The sequence below is a fragment of the Sminthopsis crassicaudata genome, chromosome 1, assembly GCF_048593235.1.
Source record: "Sminthopsis crassicaudata isolate SCR6 chromosome 1, ASM4859323v1, whole genome shotgun sequence".
NCBI classification, from domain to species: Eukaryota; Metazoa; Chordata; class Mammalia; order Dasyuromorphia; family Dasyuridae; genus Sminthopsis; species Sminthopsis crassicaudata.
The window spans coordinates 673,116,506-673,138,708 of NC_133617.1; the positions used below are offsets into that span (position 1 = coordinate 673,116,506).

At 36.0% G+C, this 22,203-nt stretch overlaps 1 protein-coding gene across 1 annotated transcript in view; it reads right to left on the bottom strand.

Moving 5' to 3' along the window:
* Positions 1–22,203, bottom strand: part of DCAF1 (DDB1 and CUL4 associated factor 1) — a 110,325-nt gene that overhangs the window by 63,803 nt on the left and 24,319 nt on the right. The window contains 1 exon segment of the mRNA XM_074283362.1: positions 7,848–7,965. Within this exon segment, the coding sequence (XP_074139463.1) occupies positions 7,848–7,957 (110 nt within the window). The 5' untranslated portion in view covers positions 7,958–7,965.

The following is a 22,203-nucleotide window of genomic DNA, read 5'->3' on the forward strand; positions in this document are numbered from 1 at the left end:
ATGCACACATATACCTTACGTATAATAATAACATTATGTATAATAATAGCAAGAATGTGAGATGATCAACTGTGAAAGATTTGTTTCTTCTCAGCAATTCAGGAACCCAAGGCAATCCTAATAAACTTTAAATCGAAAATGCTATCTGCATCCAGAGATAGAACTATGGAGACTGAATGTAAATCAACTCACTTCTAGCTCTAGGAAATAATAACTCAAGTAAAAAATTAGTTACATCTACTACTATATCATAACTACATGATGCTGCAAGAAAGCCATAAAAGTCTTTTTTAATGAACTGATTCTACCATTAAACTGGTTGGTATAGTGAAATGTAGATTTGACTGGGAATCAGGAAGACCTGAGATCAAAAATCAACCTCCTCACTTACTAGTTGTGTGAGTCAAGATAACTCAACTTAATATTCCTCAGCTTCAGTTTTCTACTCTGTAAAATGGAGATAATAATTTCATTTTAAAATGTTATGAACATCAAATAAAATAACATAGACAAAGTGCAAACCTTAAAGCAATAGATGTATTTAGGTGCTACAACATATAAAATGTTGCTATTGAATCGTTTCAATCATGTCTAACCTGCCATGATTGCATTTATGGTTTTCTCCTCTTGCCTAAAGTTACAGCTACTAGTTTCTCAGGTCCTCTTGACTCCAGAGCCAGCACTCTATCCACTGAATCATAAAGCACTTGGCAAACCTTAAACTGTTAAATAAATGCTAATTCTTATTATTAATAGTGCTTACACATTTTTACTAGTAGAACTAATTTTAAAAGTTTTTTTTCTTAATTCTATTACTCATAGTAATTTAGTAGATCAAAAAAAACAAAGAAAAAGTCTATTCAATTTATCTTTTTTTATATATATGGTGGAGAAGGGGGTAAAGTTTCAGTATTTTACTAATGATGATTCAGCAAGAAATAGGATAAAGCAGGAGGCAACCTGGTAGAGTAGAAAGAGCAATGAATGACTGACAGGTTTTTGGAATCTAAGCACCTGGGTTCAAATCCTGCTTTTATTTATTACTTCCTGTGTGATCTTAATCAGGTCCCTTCATCTCTCTGGGCCTGTTTTCTCATCTAAAAAATGGAACAATTGTTCTAGATGGTTTCTGAGGCCCCTTCCAACACTAGATATACAAAATTTTGATCACAGTATTTGAAAGGGAAAACTGTGGTCAAGTACCAACTCCTGAGCAATTTAAAGTCAGTCAACCATCTAAATGTTTACTCTATATACTAAGCATTGGAGATACAAAGAAAGGCAAAAACTATCTGTCCTTAAGGAGCTCACTCTCTAATGGAAGAAACACTACTATGTAAAAACTATATACAAGCAAAACATATAGGGTGAGATGTGAGATATGGAGGAATATCAGGGGCAAGACCTCAGCAGAGGAAAGAGAGAAGTAAAAGGTAGAAAGGCATCTAATAAAAGGCAGATTTTTTTTTCCCTGAGATGTGAAGGAAATCAGGGAATCCAGAAAGCAGAAGTAAAGGAAAAAAATTAAGCACAGACAAAGGTCAGGAAATGAAGTTTCAAAGGAATGGCAAAAAGACTGGTGTCACTAGTTCATGGAATACATGGAGGAAAGTAAAATACAAGATTAAGGGGCCCAAGTTGTGAAGAGCTTTAAAAGCTAAAAAAAGGACTTTATATTTGGTCCTGGAGGCAATAGGCAGCTTCTGAAGTTTTTTAAGTCAAGAAATGACATGATCAGACCTGCTCTTTAGGACAATCACTTTGGTATCTAAGTGGAAGATAGAATGGAGCAGAAAAAAGCTGAGGTAGAGGGTCAATCAGGTTACTGCAATAGTCTATGTACATATGTGGGGGGGGGGGGGGAGAAGGACATAAGGGTGCAGATTGCAAGTGAGGAGTCAAAGATGACATCTAGTTTGCATGAACTGATGCTGAATAAAACAAGCAGAACCAGGAATACATTGTACACAATCAGCAAAAATGGATGATGATCAATTATGAAAGCTTTGGTTTTTCTCAGTAGTGCAGTGATCCAAAGCAATCCCAAAAGATTTTGGACAGAAAATGCCATCTGCATCCAGAAAAAGAACTAGGGAGAATGAATGTAAATCAATACAGGCTGTATTCACTTTTTATTTCTATTTTGTTTTTTTTTTTAATTTCTCCCATGGTTTTTCTGTTTGTTCTGATTTTTCTCTCCCAACATGATTCATAAAGCAGTGTGTATTAAAAATAAGTAAAATTTTAAAAAGAATGTCATATAGGTTGCACTTCTAAATGACTGGGAGTATGATGGTACCCTCAAGAGTAAGAAGGAAGTTAAAAAGAAGGGAGGATTTGGGAGAAATAAAGATGACTTTTATTTTGGACATGTTGAATTTTAAGATGCTTTTAAGATATCTGTGCAAAACAAGATTAGAAGGGAAGTAACAAATTGGGAAAATATTTTTAAAAGTAAAGGTTCTGACAAAGGTCTCATTTCCAAAATATATAGAGAACTGACCCTAATTTATAAGAAATCAAACCATTCTCCAATTGACAAATGGTCAAAGGATATGAACAGACAATTCTCAGATGATGAAATTGAAACTATTTCCACTCATATGAAAGAGTGTTCCAAATCACTACTGATCAGAGAAATGCAAATTAAGACAATTCTGAGATACCACTACACACCTGTCAGATTAGCTAAGATGACAGGAACAAATAATGATGAATGTTGGAGGGGATGTGGGAAAACTGGGACACTGATACATTGTTGCTGGAGTTGTGAAAGAATCCAGCCATTCTGGAGAGCAATTTGGAACTATGCCCAAAAAGTTATCAAACTGTGCATACCCTTTGATCCAGCATTGCTGTTATTGGGATTATATCCCAAAGAAATACTAAAGAGTGGAAAGGGACCTACCTGTATGTGCCAAAATGTTTGTGGCAGCTCTTTTTGTTGTAGCTAGAAACTGGAAGTTGAATGGATGCCCATCAATTGGAGGGTAAATTATGGTATATGAAGGTTATGGAATATTATTGCTCTGTAAGATATGACCAGCAGGAGGAATACAGAGAGGCTTGGAGAGACTTACATCAACTGATGCTGAGTGAAATGAACAGAACCAGAAGATCGCTGTACACTTCAATGCTGTATGAAGAGGTATTCTGATGGAAGTGGATATCTTCAACATAAAGAAGATCCAACTCACTTCCAGTTGATCAATGATGGACAGAAATAACTACACCCAGAGAAGGAACACTGGGAAGTGAATGTAAATTGTTAGCACTACTGTCTATCTACCCAGGTTACTTATACCTTCGGAAGCTAATACTTAATGTGCAACAAGAAAATGGTATTTACACACATATATTGTATATAGGTTATATTGTAACACACGTCAAATGTATGGGATTGTCTGTCATGGGGGGGGAGGGAGTGAAGGGAGGGAGGGGATAATTTGGAAAAATGAATACAAGGGATAATATTATTTAAAAAAAAAAAAAGATATCTGTGCAAGAAGTCTAATAGGCAATTGGAAATGTTAAAACTAGAAATCAGGAAAGAGGTAAGAGCTAGACAAAATGATCAGAGAATCATTTGTACAGACATGATAATTACATCCAGAGATGATGAGAGCACCAAGAAAAATGCTGAGTGTAAAAAAGAAGAGGATTTATGAAAGAGCCCTGAGGGCCACCATGATTAACAAGTGAGACCCGGAAATTCAGAAAAGGAAATAGTGCCAAAGACCACAGATAGGTCAATAAGGATAAAGATTGAGGAAAGCCCATAGATCTGGCAAGAGATTAACCATAACTTCGAAGAGAAAAGTTTCAACTGAAAGATGAGGATAGAAGTCAAACTATAAGTAAGAAGACAGTGAAAGACAAAGAAATGGAAGATCTAATTGTCAATGGCTTCTCAAGGAATTTAGTCACAAAAGGAAGGAGTAAGCAAAAATGAAAGAAAGAAGATAATAGAAGGGACAATCTACTGCAGAAAAGAGGATATAGAGAATATATGGGCAGATAGGGGAGTTTTGCCTACGCCTCCCTCTTCTCTTGACTTCACCTCACTTAGACGCTTCTCTCTCCCCTCTCCTTTCCTCACATGAAGACAGGGTCCTTCTTGCTTAGGCAAAACTCAATTTTTTCAATGAACTATCAGGAAAAGTTCTCAACTAAGAAAGTGAGGGAAGGAGAAAATTTGTGAAGTTTGAGGAATAATGAGGTTTGAAAAAGGTGCTGTGGTAAATGGGATCTGAATTAATTAGCTAAGTGTAAAAGAACTGCCTTTCTGTAGTAAAAGCCCAATTGAAAATATTTAACATAAATCTGCAGTAGACTAAGTTAGCATAGTTTTTTTTTTTTAGCTCTCTTCAGATACAAAGAATAGAAGACACGACAAATTGGGGGAGTAATACAAGACTGGGCCTTGGCAGGACATGATCAGAAATAGGATAAGGAGGGGCAGCTAGGTGGCATAGTGGATAGAGCACCAGGCCCTGAAGTCAGGGAGACCTGAGTTCAAATCTGGGCTCAGATAGTTAACACTTCCTAGCTGTGTGAGCCTAGTCAAGTCACTTAACCCCAATTGCCTCAGGAAAGAAAAAAAAAATAGGATAAGGAAACACAGGACTCAAGAACAGAGCATAATATAATGAATCAGCCTGCCAAAGTCAAGTTGGGAAAGGAAGGGAAACAGTACAACCAGTGAAACTGAAGACTGGAGAGATTAGTGGACACCATGAGAAAAACAGCATTAAGTTCTAAGGTTCCTTCCAGCAGTAATATTCTAAAATTCTATGACAAAATCTATGGAGAATAACTATTGGTCTTTAATGGACAATCAGTATAGAAGCTTATTGTAAACCACAGAGTTTTAATTCCTTAAGACTACCAAGCACCAAGAATATTTTTTGTCAATCTCTATGTCTTAGCACCAATACCCTGACTTAGGAAATTAACTCAGGAAACTTTAGTGAAGAATATGTCAGACAAGAAACATATATAAATGTAGCCAAAAAAAACTGTCCAACATTTGTCAGTAGGACTTTGAAGAAAAATATAAAGAGAATGGCCAACAACTATGAGGATTACCTCTCTTCCTACTATAAAACCAATGATTACTGTCTGCAAAATATGCAGGATTTACAATGATCAGATAAAATATCACTACTTCCTGCTCCACTCCTTAAGATGCAGCTCTCTATATGTTAAAAGACAGAACATTTTGCTTCTCAGAGATTACAAATTATCCTTAACTGTTACACTACAAAAATTACACTTTTCAAGAGCTATTTTATAGTCCTTTATCCACTGTTAACAAAGAATTGACAAAGAAATCTGCCCCAAAAGATTTGATTTAGATGAGTATTGTATTCTCTAAAAATCTGAAAAGTTCCACTGGTCTCTATAACTATAAATCTGGCAAATAAATAGTGGCTTCAGTCTCCTCACCTATAGAATGAGGATTTCAAAAATAGCATCTATTTACCGGACTGTTGGAAGGATCAAATAAAATAGCATATCTAAAGGAGTTTGCAAAACTTCAATTATTACATAAACATTTATTACTAGGTTTTCCTGACTCTAAGGCCAGTACTATAAACTATAATACATCTCAAAGTATGAGTTGCAAAGCAGATGTTTATTTCTATTGGGAGAGTATTTGTTCATTTTGAAGTTCCTATACCAAGAAACATCAGGTCTTCTCAAAACAAACAAACAAACAAAAAAACACTTAAACCCAATGTTATTGTGCAATCTCATCCCAATACTACTCATTATATAGCTTTATCCAAATATGTTGAAGAGTTTTAGTTAGTAGAATGTCTTCTTTTGGTTTTACTTGGTCTTCTTGCCACTATTTAGATTAGCTATAGATAAATGGATACTAAACTATTGGCAGAAAAAGAAATTTCTCCTGTTTGGAAAAACATAATAGAAAAGCAAACAAATTATACAAATGTAAAGAAAGTTAGTCAGAAGAGTTGTAAATGGTTGTGAAAATAAACAGTGAGTTCTTATCTCAGCATCATTACAATTTCTGACTATCTTGTCCCACTAGCACCAGTCTAGGTCATCTCATACCTGTTATTACAGTAGCTCCTGGCAAGTTTCCTTTACTTTAGGCTCAGCCTGTTATATCAATCTTATTGTACTGTTGCCACACTGTTTAAACCTTACTTAAAAACTGCCTTTCATCATAGACTCAAAATCCTCCAACAGTTCTCTACTACACCAACTCTAAAGTCCTCTGCTTGGCTTTCAAGGACCTCCTATAATCATATGCAACTCTACTGACCAATATTATTTCCTATTATTCTCAAACATAATTTTTGTTATAGTTACCTAGTAATCTCTAGTTACTCATAAATAAACCATGCTCACTCCCATCTTAATAGTATTATATTTCCTCTTATATGGCTTACCTTCTTCCTAACCTCAAACCTATTCCAACCACATCTCCAGACCTCTTCTACAAAGCCTTCTCTGACTACTAGAAAGGCAGAATGGTATAATGAAAAAAGTTTTAGACTTAAGTCAGAAGACTAGAGAGTTAAAACCCTATTTCTGACAACTACAAATATGCGCAATCACTTCCCCTCTATGAGCCAATATCCTCATCTAAAAATAAAAATAAGACATACTTAACCCAACCTATCCTCACAGGGCTGCTGGGGAAAAAAATTGTTTTATAAATAAATACATACCATTTTATTACTATATTGCTATCAGATTCCTCCAGCCACAGAATTTTAGAGTTTGGAAAGATCTAATTCAATCCTCTCATTCTTCAGATATCAAAAGTGAGACTCAGGGAAATGATGTGACTTTTTTTTACCTGATTAAGGTCTCTTAACTGCAGTAGCATTTATAATCAGTAAGACATAATTTTAAAACTTGATTATCTACTGTCTTATTTCCTGACTGTTACAATTTTATATTATATCAAGTATGTTATCTCAATTCCCTGAAAGAAATGTTTGGTTTACCCATTTTTTAATAAACAACACCTAGTACTAAGCTGAACACATGGTAGGTGTTCAAAGATACATGCCAATCAGCTGATCACATTAATGGAGCTAAACATTATGCCTTCTTCTGAATTTCTATTCTTTCCCAGCTAAAATTTGTAATCTACTCACCATTTCCACAAAATATTCTACAGCAAACATCTTTCCATTCTCCTTTAGAACCAATGTATATCAATGATCCAAGACAACTCTGTAAGACCTATGCTAAAAAATACTATTCATACCAAGAGAAATGATTGTGCCTGAATACAAATTAAAGCATACTTTATTTTTCACTTTTTTTTCCTTGAAGTTTTGGGAATTTTGGGGAGGGGAGGTAGAAATGTTTTCTTTTACAATATGACTTTTGTGCAAATATTTTGCATAACTTCACACGTGCCTTCTCAATGAGGGAAGTAGGGCTGGGAAAAGAGAAAGGGAGGGAATTTGGAACTCAAAGTTTTAAAAACAAGTGTCAAACTTTGTTTTACTTGTACCTAGGGAAAAAATAAAATATTAAATTGAAATCTAAAAAAAAAAAGACAAAACCCAACAACTAATGTATTTAACGGAAGTTGTAAGTACTTAATAAATGCTAAAGTAGGGGAAGGAGGCAAATCTGCCCAAACTACCTTCCTCTTTCTCCCTTATATATTATTTCTTCATTGATTGAATGAAGAATCTCCCCTTTATTGCTTTGCCACTAAGAACAAACTTGTTTTATTTCCCTATGCTTCAGTGAATCCAATCTAATGTTCAAATGACAAGCTTTCTCTGGCTTGACCTCTACTTTTCAATTCTTTTGCAAAGAATGCCTTGAAATCATTTAAATGGGCTTACCTGGTGAGGATAGGAACCATATCTTGCCCACTGCCATGTTCCTTCTCCCACTGCTCTAATAAGGTAGTGAGCTCAGCTTTGGAGTCCACGTGCACTGATCCTGAAGTCATGGCTTGGCCTATGGAAGCAAGAATATAACAAATGAGCATAGACCCAAAAAAGTACGTCAACATTTCTCCAAAATAATGGACAAAGGTGTTTGTTAGGATTCCCACTGATTTAATCAATACTTCAGCCAATTTAGATAACTCCATTTATGGTACAGTAGAAAAAAGTACTAGATTGGAGAACCCTGTTCTGCCATTAATTTTATAAGCTTACATATATTTCATCTCTCTCTGAGCCTCAGTTATCTCTCACCATAATTAAGACTAGACTAGATGATCTCTAAAGTACCTTCCAATTCTAATACTTCTGCTTTTTTTAATTCAAAAACCAATCCAAAGTTTTGATTACATTGAGGTTTTTCAGAAAAACATCATTACAGATAAGAAACACATCTACTGATTTTCCATAAAAAAGTATGACAGATATAACTATTTTTAAGATGGCTTAAATATTTAAGAACCCTCTGAATGTCCTTGCCTTACATATCTGAGACAACAGGAAAGCAAGCCTCTAACAAGACCTTTCTTCTCTCTCCCTCTCTATTTCTCTTCATATTGATGGCTCAAGTGTCAATATGGGCCTAGGAAAGTAAAAAGAGTTGGACATAGAATTGGCCAAATTCTAAAAGTAGGAAGTTAAGGTAAATGACTGGTGAGGGCTTCAGTTCTTTCTCAGAACAGAGATGAAGGAACAGTGCTCAGAATTACCACAGAAAAGTTAACCTATCACCAACCTATGAGCAAAAGTATCAAAGGGTAAAAAAAGTACCAGGCCTGGAACAGGAGAACACCAGCAGATTAGATAGGAAGGTTTGTTGTTTATGTTTTCACCTTAGCTAAGCAATCCAAAGAAAAATGTTTGAGAACCTGCCACACAAAGCAAAATAAATTATGGTTGCTTTAGATACAAAAACAAAATAAGTAGATATTCCATGATAACTGTCTATTTTTTATTCCCTTCCAAGAATGCTCATGATGAGAATGAGTAAAGGGAGATGGAAGTTGAACACGACAGTGGAGTTGAGAGAAAAAATAAAAGATGATCACACCATCGATTCCCTAAAATATTTTGACTTGGATTATAAAAGTAGAATTCAAATAAGCAAGCAAATACATCTTTATATATCAGATGAGCTAGCTTTTCCCAAAAATTATATTATCATCAGGGTGATTTTCTTCACATACTAATCTATATTTCACTAATTCCAATTGAAGTTAAAAATAAGGAAGGCTCTAAGTACAATACTGTATAACATGTTTACAATTTTGCTAGGTTGCAAAATGGATAGAACACAAGGCCTGAGTCAAGAAGATCTCAATTCAAATCTGACCTCAGATGCTTACTGATTGTGTAATTCCTGGGCAATATGCTTAACTTCAGTTTGCCTTAATCCATTGGAGAAGGAAATGGCAAATCATTTCATTAGCTTTGCCAAGAAAACCCCATGGACAGTATGATCCATCAAGAGTCACACATGACTGTCATGTCATGAGAAAATCTGGGTTCTATTTCTGTCTGCTAGCTAACTCCCTATTTAAGCTTAAATAAAATATATATCTAACCTGCACTCAGTAATCTGAGAACCTATGCATAGCAATACATGTATAGATTCTCTAACCATAAAATGAGGTGATTTCTATTCTTTTATCCACATAAGTATTTATTTTAATAACTTTATTTTCAAAATACATGCAAAGATAGTTTTCAATATTCATCCTTATAAAACCTTGTATTCCAAATTTTTTTTTTCCTTCCTTCTCCTCACCTCTTCCCCTAGACAGTAAGTAATCCAATATCATATATTTATTTCTAAGACCAGAAAAATCTTTTCAGGTTCTTGAAATTATCATGCTATTTAAAAAATGCATAATCTAAATAAAGTTATACTGGAAGTCAAGAGTTCAAATACTAAATTAACTCAAACAATTCTTTGACATCACAGTTAAACCACTCAAGAGAACTGGTACATACATAAAAAATTATCTGTAGAATGAGAATAACCATCCAACTATATAACTTGTTTATTATAAAAACTGAAAATTGTACATGTTAAATACTTGAAGAGTTATTTGGAAGAAATGAAGTTTTATTTACTCTTTGCTCAGAAGTTCTACTGATAAAATAAAAAACAGTAATTAATGTTAATTGTAAAATATTATTTAATAATTTGTTAGGAAACAAGAAAAATATCTATATTCATTAAACTTGGTCCTCAAAAGGTATCTTTTCACAAAATGAAGAATTAACAACTAAAAACAAATAACAAAATTACTCCCTAATAAAAGCTAGAATTTTTTTAGGTCCAATCTTTTATAGATAACTCATAACTAAAGTCAACCTGCATTATCATGATATAAGCAAAATACTAACATCACTATTAGACCTAGGAAGTGGTGTAGCATATAAGGGAATGAGATACAGAAACTAAAAAAAAAAAAAAAAAAAAAAAAAACACACACACAATAAAAAACAAATGCAGCCAAGATTATTAGACTCATAACAATGGCATCCAGGAAATATTCACACTATAATGTTCCCATCTAGAATGGTTACTGATGAAGCATTGAGGAAGAGTTTGAGTCACTCTCACAACTGAAAGACTGTTTTTAGCCTAAATAAAAGTCAAAGTAAAAGAGGTACCCAAACAGAGAGGGAATCATTCATAAAATCCTAAAGAGCAAGATATTGAGAAAACCCACAAAAAGTGATAAGCTTTCTATTTAGAGAGTTTTAAAAAGAAGTTCCAAAAGATTAATAACTGCTTTGCTTGCATGTCTTATTTAATCCACACTATAATCCTATAAGGTAGGTGACACAAGTTATTATCCCTAAAAACAGAAACAGTCTTAATTTTCTATTTGTATCTCCAGTGTTCTGTATATAATAAGCATTTAGTAAATATATTACTCATTCATTCCTTTTACAAAAAAAAGGAAAATTAAAATTAGAGATATTAATCTAATATCAAATAGCTAGTGTCACAGCTGGAAAGATGGGCTTCAAGTTCATTTGCAAAAATACTTCATTTTAACAGTCTCTAGTTAGAATGCACTCAATTCACTCTCCTCTCTATCACTTTCTCCTGTCTCTATTCCTCTCCCCTCCCCTTTCATCCCCTTAAAAAATTTTAAGATATTAGATTAAGTCAAAATTCTAAACACAGGAGAGTTAAGTCATGACTTCGAAGTAAGACATGACTGCAGACATAGCCAATAACATAGCCAATAATCTCCTCCACTGCAATAAGTTGCTAAAATTACCAGGGAAAAACTATAACTAAATTGAATAGAAGAGAAAAAAAAAAGTTTTGACAAATTAAAAACTTGAACACAGACAATTCACCAAAATCTCTCTTTAGTTGGAAGATCTTCTGGAGAAAATAATTCAGAATATGAAAGAAAAGAAGCACAGAACTATGAAGTAATTTCAAAACAATTTTCATTCATTCAAAAGAGAAGCTCTCCAAAGAAGGTCAATAGTAAGAAAGAGTAAGAAAACAGGAAAAGGAAATCAGAAAAGTAAGGGGGAAATAAAACAAACTTAAATCTTGAAAAGAATAAGAGTGTTATTTTCTTCCCAAGGAGAAAAAGAAAAGGATGATAATAAAATGAAAGACAAATAAAAGAATGTCATGGTTTTGTTTTGGTTGCTTGTCTTTGGGTTGTGTTTGTTTGTTGTTGTTTTTTTAAGTCACCCAGTTACTTGTCAACATCTGGTTGATTTTTCACAGCTATTCACAGTCCAGAGAAGATACAACTAAACAGCATGTTGAATTATGGTCAAAGAAATAAGTAGGTTAACAATTAAAATTAAAAACCAGACTGCCTCTTGACACTACTTGTACAAATCTTACCAGATTGGTGTAGGATTATTACTTACTTGCCACAAAATCAATTTTCAATTGAACCAGCAATAAACCTAAACATCATACTGTATCCTACTATAATTAAAAAATAAAAAAAATAAAAAATAAAAAAAACTTTGAATTGGGGCAGCTAGGTGGCGCAATGGATAGAACACTAGCCCTGAAGTCAGGAAGACCTAAATTCAATCTGACCTCAGACACAACACTTCCTAGTTGTGTGACTCTGGACAAAGTCACTTAACCCCAATTGCCTCAGCCAAAAAAACCCAAAAAACCAAAAAGCCTAACTTTGAATTATATATAGAAGCATTCCTTCTGCAGAATTTCTTTAATATCAATTCTCAATATGAATTTTCACTGGAAAATCATTTCAAAAGGAAAATTTTTTAAACAAGCTAACAACTTCTGAATTTAAATTCCAGCAGATTTTAAACATTACAAAAACTATCTTCCTTGTTGACTAAATACTCTATTATTTTCTCACAAACCTCTTTTATGCTTCAGAGTATATACACCAGGCTTATTTCACAGTCTTTACAATTTATAAATTATATCTGATAGTAAGATAAGGAAGAGAGATGGAATGATCCCAGAGGATGCTAACTCCAGTATTGTAAGGCAATTGCTAACTTAAGAGGCACCTTATTATCTGCATTGTTCCTATTAGCTGTAATATATTCAGCCTACTGGAAAGGAAACTACCTTAGAAAAGCATCATGCAATTGATCAGCAGAGCATCCTAGGCACAACCAAAACAAACTTCTATGCCTTAAACAACTTCTGAAGTTTCAAAACATGACCTCTGTGGCAAAGACTCACTGGGCAGATGACAAACTTGGCATTCCATTTCCTTTGGGACTTCTTTTACCCAGACTGTCTCCCCCCTATCTGAAATGCCTTCCTTTCTCATCTCTTCCTTCTTAAAATCCCTAGGTTTCCTTCAAAGCTCAATTCAGCTGCCACCTCCTATAGGAAGCTTTTCCTGATTCCTCTAGTTGTAAATAATCTCACCTTCCTGAAATTATCTTGTATCTGTTTAACTACCATATTCCCAAGTACAATGCAAGCTCCATGAAACATGAGGTGGTTGTCCTTTTTGTCTTTGTCTCCCCAATGTCTAATACATTACCTACTTTGCATGCTGTATGCATTTAATAAATACATGTTGAATCAAACTTGAGGATTCTAGTTTTTCTGAGCAACAACAATCATTCCTTCATCAAAAAGCATAGAAAACCAACCATGGAACTTATCAACTAATATTCTAAATTCTTCCAACATGCATATGATTTCTCAAACATATGCACTCATTAACCCTACAATATATTTGAGTTAAAAAAAGAAATTTGATTTATTTTTAAATAATACCAAACCTATTCTCCTGCAACTGTTTTCATCACATTCAACATGATTCTATGCCAAAATGGGAGTACAGAGAAAATAGTAAAGTATGTAAATGGTAAAAATTAATCTGATAAGAAGCTGCTTCTTCATGGTTTTAAGTAGCTAGAACATACAATTAGATATCCAGTCAATATAAATTTTCTAGGGGGAAAAAAAAAACACAATTCAACAAAAGGACTCGTATATGTAAATCCATGAAAGCATTCCAGAAATTCTTGCAAACAATTATGTTAGAACTTCCAATTAATCTATATTCAGCAATAATTTTAACTTTGGAAATAACTGTTTGGTGGGTGAAATTTTGATAGCAGAGTAGAAAACAATGCTCATATGTAACTAATTCCATGCCAGGTAAATCCACTGTAAGAGAAGATATGCTACTAAAACGTGTCTAATTTAATAAGCTTTTGTTATTTACAAAGGAATTCTAACATATCACTTAGAAATGGATTTATATAACAAACACATATTTAAATCATATTTTCCAAACATTTACGTGAACATTTTGTACTGATCAAAAAGCACTTGGATTTATTAAAGTTTTTTCAAACAGATGTCTTTGATTTTCTTTTTTAAAAAGAATAAAATACAATAAATACACAAAGATCAAATTAAATTTTCCTATACCCTGATATACTCACATTTCACACTATAGAGCTATATTTAATAATCATTCCCAAGAAGGGAATTCACCAAAAATAGGTATATGAATTTCATTAACTCATTTCTTCAAGTTAATAAATGTTTTGATATTCTTATACCATTTATTCCATAACAATACTGTATATTATATTATTTTATTTTATTTAAGGTAAATCTTTAAAGGATTTTCAAAAAAAAGCTGAACATGAACTTAAGATTCCAAAATGAAACTGAACAATATTATCTAAAACTGAATGAAATAAGATAAAATAAGTAAGAATGCCATGGAGGTATAAGGTGGAAAGAACACTGGATCTGAAGTCAAGAAGGCCTATGGGTTGACTGGCCTCAAAACCCTTATTAGTTGTATGACCCTGCACAAGGGTCAAACTTAACCTGTCTCCCTCAGTTTACTCATCTGTAAAATGGAGATAATTGCACCCAGTGCTATCACAGGGATAAAATGAGATAAAATTTTCAAATCTTTGCAAACCTTAAAGTTTTAGTGCTGTTATTCTTAGTTTTTTGAGTAAACTGAGCACTGCTGTATTATTAAACATGACACCACAAGACAATCTCATACAGTAGAAGAGTGGTGGATTTGAGTCAACGGACTAGGCTACAACTTCCAATTTTAGAATTTACTACCTATGTGTTTTTCAGCAGGTTGCTTAATCCTACTGGACTTCAATTTTCTCAAATGCAAAATGAAAATAGACTAGATGGTTTTTAAGGTCCCTTCCCAGTCTAAATCTGGGATCCCATGATGAGGAGACTGCCTTATAATTCTACTTGCGCCTTGCTCACAACTCCCCTTGAGAAAGGCACTGCAGGATGACCAGAACTGTTCTACCTATTTTACAGAAGAAAAATAGAACCACAAAAAAAACTAAGTGGATATTCCACATTGGTTTTTCCAGCACTATTCAATAGTTAAGCCATGGACAGAACTGATTCTGTGTCAAGTTAATATTCTTCTCTTTAGTTAAGCCTCACTTATACATTGTTTCATGGTTTAATTCAACAAAAGGCAGGGTTTCTCTTGATGTTCTGGTCTGACTGAAATTGTGGAGTAGATGGTTCTTTGCTGTCATTGTTTTAGTCATGAACAACTCTTCTGAACAGCATTTGGGAGTTTTCTTGGCAAAGACACTACAGTGGTTTGCCATTTCCTTCTGCAGTTCATGTTACAGATGAGGATAGAGAGGGAAATCTAGATTAAGTGACTTGTCCGGGTTCACATAGCTGAGGATTACACAGCTAAGACTGAACTCAAACTCAGATCTTCCTGACTTCTGCCCCAATGCTCTATCCACCGTGCCATTTAACTGCCCTAGATGATCCTTTAGGTTTTTCCTTTTTTAAAAAAAAGTCAGCCTGACCCTTTGCAACATATAAAATATTTAAATGATATCCCCAAACCTGTCTTACCAAGGAGCAACTGTTTAGCTAAATGTTATTGACCCTAAAAAAGGAAAAAAACTATTGTCCATTCAAAATACCCAACTTAAAACATTTGTTTAGTTGTTTCACCTTATATAAAATCCAACTAATGGTAATTTTAAAGATAAGCAAAATATCACATTTATAATTGATCTTTATTTTACAAGTTGTTTTACTTGGGATGAAGTGGGGCTCCAAATCACTAAAACCATGAAATCACTTAAAACCCACAAATTAAATCTCAACTTTAAAAATCCATCTCATTTTCATTCATTGAATGGAATTCCATTCCATTGAATTCAATGAACTTGGAAATAAGTAGTTGTAAATTCAAAACAATTGATAACTAATGTGATTATACTTGCCATAAAATTATTTTTTAATGATGGAGAGATACATCAAGAGACATTTACTGTGCCAGAAACGATCCCAAAGCTGTAGAACATTAGTTTTTATACCCTTGCCAAAATAGAAGATTCTTTGCCTCTCTTACCCCCAACATTCAAAAATTCCAATGCAAACTAAAACGAGTGAAGGCATTTCATTTCCAAACACCAAGTCCAGATCTTGACAGCACAAATACATAGAAAAATACTCAATCTCAATTCCTTTTTAAATGAACGTGAAGTAAAACATTTAAACATCCAACAAACTAGAGAAAGAACAAAATTACAGGCTTGAGACAACCAATAAATGCTTCAGCTAGCATATAATAAAGACTAAAACAAGGGAAGCTGTCACTAGTATAATTCTTTAGTAAGAGCATCGTTCATTAATAATGCCTCACTGAAAATTCAAGGCACCTGACAAAATCACTCCTCCAAAAACAACAACAAAAAATTACAACTTGATCAACACATTTTAAACTCAAGACCTCTTAAGGAATCACAGGGAAAGAAAAATTGCTGGAGATGGCCAATTTCTAAGAAGGGTGGAGCCCTCTGCGGACCCGAGCCGGAGGATTTCGTTCGGGATTTCGTTTGTTTCCATTCACAGCAGTTTACAGAACTCTACCCACCTAAGCTGCCCAGCACTCCCGGCCCACCAGGAGGAGGAGGAGAAGACAAGTAACCAGGAAGCGCCGCCCTCGGCTCCTCCCCCGTCTCCTCCCCCAATCCTAGTCCAGGAGTGAGGCGGGACAGGGTCATGGAGGGGAGGGGAGGGGAAAACGTGGGAAGAGACAATCGGTCCCAACCGAGGGGATTGGAAGCCGTGTGGGAGGCGGGTATTAGTAGGAAAGGGGAGAAAATGGACCCCCCGACCCACATCACGTACACGCTGGGGAGGATTTCGAGGGAGGAGAGGGAAGAAACAATGCCCCTCCACTCCACCCCATAGGGGAAAGGAAGATGGGGCGGGGGGAGGGGAGGAGGAAGAGAACAGAGGGTGGGAAGACAGCAGGAAAGAGGAGGTAGGGAAGAGGAGAGAGGAAAAGAGTGATCAGGACAGGAAGAGAAAAAGGTTTACTTCCCGAGAGGAGAGGGTACTCCCCAAGAAGTTTTTTTTTTGGGGGGGGGAGAAGAAGATATCGGGAAGGAAAAGGAGAAGGTTGATCTGAGGGAGGAGAGGGAGTGCTGAGGCCCCGCCCCCACGAGGCTGGAGGGAAGGCCGGCTCCAAGTGACACCGAGCCCCCGGCACCGGTTCCCCTCCGGCAGTGCAGGTGTCGCCCCTCCCCCCCGCGGCTGCTGCTGCTGCTGCTGCTACTGCTACTGCCGCCGCCGCCGCCCCGCGCGCGCTCCCTGACTCCCTCTCCCGCCCGCCCCGGGCGCGCGCCCCATCCCCTCCCCCGGCAATCCCCAGCCGTCAGCTTTACCTTCCCGGGGTCTCCCGCAGCACTCCCGACCCCCGCCGAGCAGTCTCCCCTCCCTCCCTCCCGCCCTTCTTTCCTCAGTGCCTCACTCCCTCAGTCACTCACACACACGGTGCGACCGCGGCTCCGAGCGGCCCACATATTACGCGTCACCCACGCTACGTGCCTCCGGCGCGCGCGCGCGCGGAGAGGAGATAAGAGCTTCCTCTTATCCCAGGCCCGGAGGCTGCTGGGAAATGGAGTTCGGCTCTTCTCCCAGCAGGCCTTCCGGTTCCACTCCTTTCTCCGACCCTTTGACACGTAAGAGCGCTTTCCCGCCCATCACCGCACGGACCCAAGGGAATTGTAGTTTTATGCAACCGAGGGCGGACTCTGGCTCGGGGTTAAAAATACTCCACCCACATCTCCTGGATGGTGAAATCCTGAATCTGGGTGCAATTCCCTAGTTCCTCACAGGATGTCCTAAAGGACCCCCAAAAAACGTGCTCCCAGTCCTGCCTCCCGCTCTGACTAGCTGTTCGATCCTGGCCACATTGTTCATCCTGTTTCCCCTTCAATAGAATGAAAATAATACATGCATTCTAGAGCTCATAAATTTGTAGTGAAAAAGATTTCCCGGTGGAGCTGTGAATTGGTCCAGTCATTCTGGAAAGCAATTTTGGAATTATGGAAAGGAAGAAAGGAAGGAAAGAAGGAAGGGAGGGAGAGAAGACGGAAGGAATCGAGGGAGGGAAGAAGGAAGGAAAAAAGGAAAGAAAAGATTTAAAAGAAACTTAGAAGAAAGAAAGAAAAGAAAATTCTGTAGTAGCCTAGAAATGAAAATAAAGTTCATGTCCATCAACTGGGGAAGAAGTTGTGTGGCAAAAATGCACTGGAATGTAATTGTTGAAGAAAGGAGAAGCTTGAAGAATAAAGAGAACCAAGAAAAAGGAAAGTGGAAGGGAGGGAGGAAGGAGAGAAGGAAAGAAGAAAGGAGAGAAAGAAGCAAAGGAGAGAGAGAAGGAAGAAAGGAAGGAAAGAAGGAAGGAAGGAGGTTGTAAATCAAACTAATTAAATAATGTAATAATGTAATGGAAATAAAGGAAGAAAAAAGTTGCTGCCTCCTTTCTTTGTAAAAGATAAGGACTATGTGTGTGGAACAGTTAGCTAGTTTTGCTGAACTACTTTTAAATTTGGGGGGTTTTTTGATTACAGGGGAAAGCTTCCTGGGTAGGAGGAATAAAATATCCGGAAATGAAGGTGAGATATAACAAGAGAGGATATTAATCATTCCTTTTTTAAGAAGAATAAGTCATACTGAACTCATTTCATTACTTAAATTTTTTTTTTTTTTTTAAGTTTCCAGGCTGATAGATCTAGGGAAATACTGTAGATAAGTCTCTTAGTAAGTTTTTTCAACAATCTTAAGAGATGTAGATGAGAAACCATAGTACAGTTAGGTGGATTTAGAATTCGAAGAGTCATTAATACATTTAGAAGAACGGCACGTATGTAACCTATATTGGATTACTTGCTGTTTAGAGGAGGGTAAAGGGGAGGGAGAAAATTTGGAAGGCAAGATTTTGATATTGAAAACTATCTTTGCATGTACTTTGAAAAATGAAAACCTATTATTTTTTTTAAAAAGCAGAAGAGTCATGAATGATTTGAAAGAAAATCTGTGGTAGAATGCCATAGGGATATGTAGAAGATAGGCATTTACTTGCCATAATGGAAGACCGAGCAGAGTAACAAATGTGGTTCACTCTGCTGACTATGACAAAAGTAGAAAGTGCAGTGTCTCGATACTATCTCATTCTGGGACACTATGCCTTCACTGCCTTGCTGAGGTGGGCATAGTTATGGTTTAGAACGAAGACTGGTTGGCCTCTTCTGTGCTGTGGTCTAGGGCCCTCCTCCTTGCCATGTGGCTGAACTGATTGGAATGTCCAGGATACTAAGAGAACACACTATACATCCACTGGTCTTCACTTTCATGACATGATCAGCCTATTTATGTTATTTTTAATCATACATTTCATAGGTGATATCTTTTATTCTGTTTCTTCTTTGAAATTTCTTATTCATGATAAGTTGTAGCCTACTAATATGCACTGTATTACAGGTTCATAGATTCATAGCTCTGGAGCTAGAAGGAAATTCAGAGGCCATCCCTCTCTTTAACAATGTGACAACTATGTGGCATAGGAGATGGGTGTCCTAGATCAGGAAGACAGGAGTTCAAATCTGTTCTCTAATATTTCCTAATTGTGATCCTAGCAAGTCACTTGCTTTTTGCCTCCATTTCCTCAACTGTAAAAAGGGGATAATAATTAGCATTTGTCACCCAGAGTTATTGTGAGGAGCAGATGAGATAATATAAAGATGAAGAAACTAAACCCTAGAAAATAGAGTGATTTGCTAAAGATCACACCAGTAGTAATAATTAGAGGTAAAGTCAGAATCAAGGTTCTTTAACTTTAAAGTTAGTATCCTTTCCACTACACTACGCTCACATTTTAAATTACTCAGCGGTGAGTATTTTGTGCCTTTTGTCCACTATATCTCTACAACATCTCACATCTGTTCCCTGCACTTCACTCACACAGCTACCACCCACGGTCAAGAACTCATCAACTCTTGCCTGAACAATTGTGATAACAACCTCCTATAGCCCTCCCTGCCCCCTTCACTCTAGTCCTTGTACTGCTCCAAATAATTTTCCTAAAACATAGGTCTGATCTTTATTAATTCCATTGGTTTTCTATCATCTCTAAGTCTAGAATAAAATACAAACTCCTCTTTGATAGTTAAAGACCTTCACAGCCCAACTCCCACTAACCTTTCAACTTTGTTAATTATGTTATTCCCTTCCTGCACTTCTGTCTGGCCTAAATAGCCTGTTGTTTCTCTAACATAACATTCTACCTCCCTTCCCTGTGCCTTTGTACAGGTTCCTCTCCCTCATATAGTCTCCTTCCCCATGTCTGGAATGCACTCTTACCTCCCCTTGACATCAAAGAACCCCTAGTTTTCTTTATATGCCTCCTATATTTTCTGATATTTTTTTCTGCAACTCACCCTCCTTCCCTTCAAAAGATTACCTTACACTTATTTGTATATATATATACATATACATATATATATATACATACAAATGTCATCTCCATCTATAACATATAAACTCTCCATTTTATCTTTTTTACCTCTAGCACCTCACACTTTGCCTGATATGTGATAAAAGCTTGTGGATTGATAAACTGAATGATTGAATCACAGTTACACAGTACCAGTGGAATATTGAAATTAAAAAGATAAGCCTTTAATTCTAAAAGAAAAATGGGGCAAAATTCCCAAAGGCAATTTCTCTTCCTGCTTAATTTTAGACCCAACCTATCAATCTCTCCTATCTATCCAAGACAGGAAGGCAAATAGATGAGAGAGAGAGAGAGAGAGAGAGAGAGAGAGAGAGAGAGAGAGAGAGAGAGAGAGAGAGAGAGAGAGAGAGAGACAGAGAGAGAGAGAGACAGAGAGAGACAGAGAGAGACAGAGAGAGACAGAGAGAGACAGAGAGAGAGACAGAGAGAGAGAATCTCTATAGGCTATTCATCTAATTGTAGGCCTTAATATGGCTAATAAATCTTCTTCATATACTCGATTTTTCCTATGTTCATACTCAAATTATTTTGAGTGATAAAGGATCTCTTCCAGTAGAACAGAGGTTCTCAAACTACAGCCCTCAGGCCAGATGCGGCCCACTGAGGACGTTTATGTAACCGGCTGGATTATGGCAAATGGGCTGAGGGACAGAGACAGAGTGTGAGCTTTTGTTTTTACTATAGTCCGGCCCTCCCACAGTCTGAGAGACAGTGAACTGGCCCCCTATTTAAAAAGTTTGAGGACCGCTTCGTAGACTATAAAATGTTCAGTATTACTTTCTCCTTTTTACTAGATATTTGTCATCAAAATGTCACTAAAACCATTTATTTTGCTTCCAAAGAATCTCCCAAAAATTCTTGAATAATTTTGATCTACGAATGGTATATACATGCATTGTTGAAAGAAAGCCTTAAAGGTAGACTTTTTCTTCTATCAAATCAAATGCTTTTAAAACACTCAACAAACAATAAAGTGAAAGTAAAGAAGTCCTTTAACATGTTGTAAAAAATCTTTGCAGCAAATTTATACAATGTGGACCAGAGCAGAGGATAAGCAAGCATGTATGTGTTGAAATCTACATCAATATGGATAATATTCATATCTACAAAATCCATTCATATAGTTGAGTAATAGAAAGTGCTCAGTGGCATAGCATCAGTTATAACTCTTGAGAGTTGATAAGCTGTCTCCAGTATCCTTCTGGGTACAGAGGTGGGAGAGTCCAAATAGTTCTCCTACTGTTGTTTTTTTTTTTTTAAATAATAGATAATTATAAAAATAGTGACAGATATGTTTCATTTATATCTATTTGTTGTCCTCCTTCCTAGTTGGACAAGGCAATCTCTAAGGTTTACATTTCTCTATGATAAATGCACTCAGGATAATTTGGTTTAGGTGAATCTTATACCAAACTTGTTTTATACTCATTTTCCCTTCTATTCCTTTTCTATTTTCTAAGGTTTTGCTGTTCATAATCATCAGTCACTTTCCTCCTAATATTTTTTTAATGAGTTTGTACTCTCAACCTGGATTGCCCTTCACTGCCATGAATCCCTGCATATTAAAGAAATTAAGTGACTCCAAACTGAAGTAGTTTTCAAGTTTTCAAGTTGCCTCTGGCAACTATATTAGCTAAACTTTGTATTAGTTAAACTTCTCTAAGAAATGGTAAGCAAGGAAAAGTCTTTACTTTTATCCATTTTCATTTTCCAGAGTTTGCTTGAAGAGATCAATTTAAAGCAGATATAATTATATCCTTTATATCTTATTATGTATATATATTTATATATAAAATATAATTTTTTTCCTTCCATTTTGGTGTTGACTTTGATCTCTCCTTTAATCAGCTAAGGAACCAACTGAATACAGAAAGTTGCTTCTGAAAAGACTGCTTTGTTTGGAATGAATCACCTCCTGCTTCTGTGTTTCATGGTGGTCCATTTTC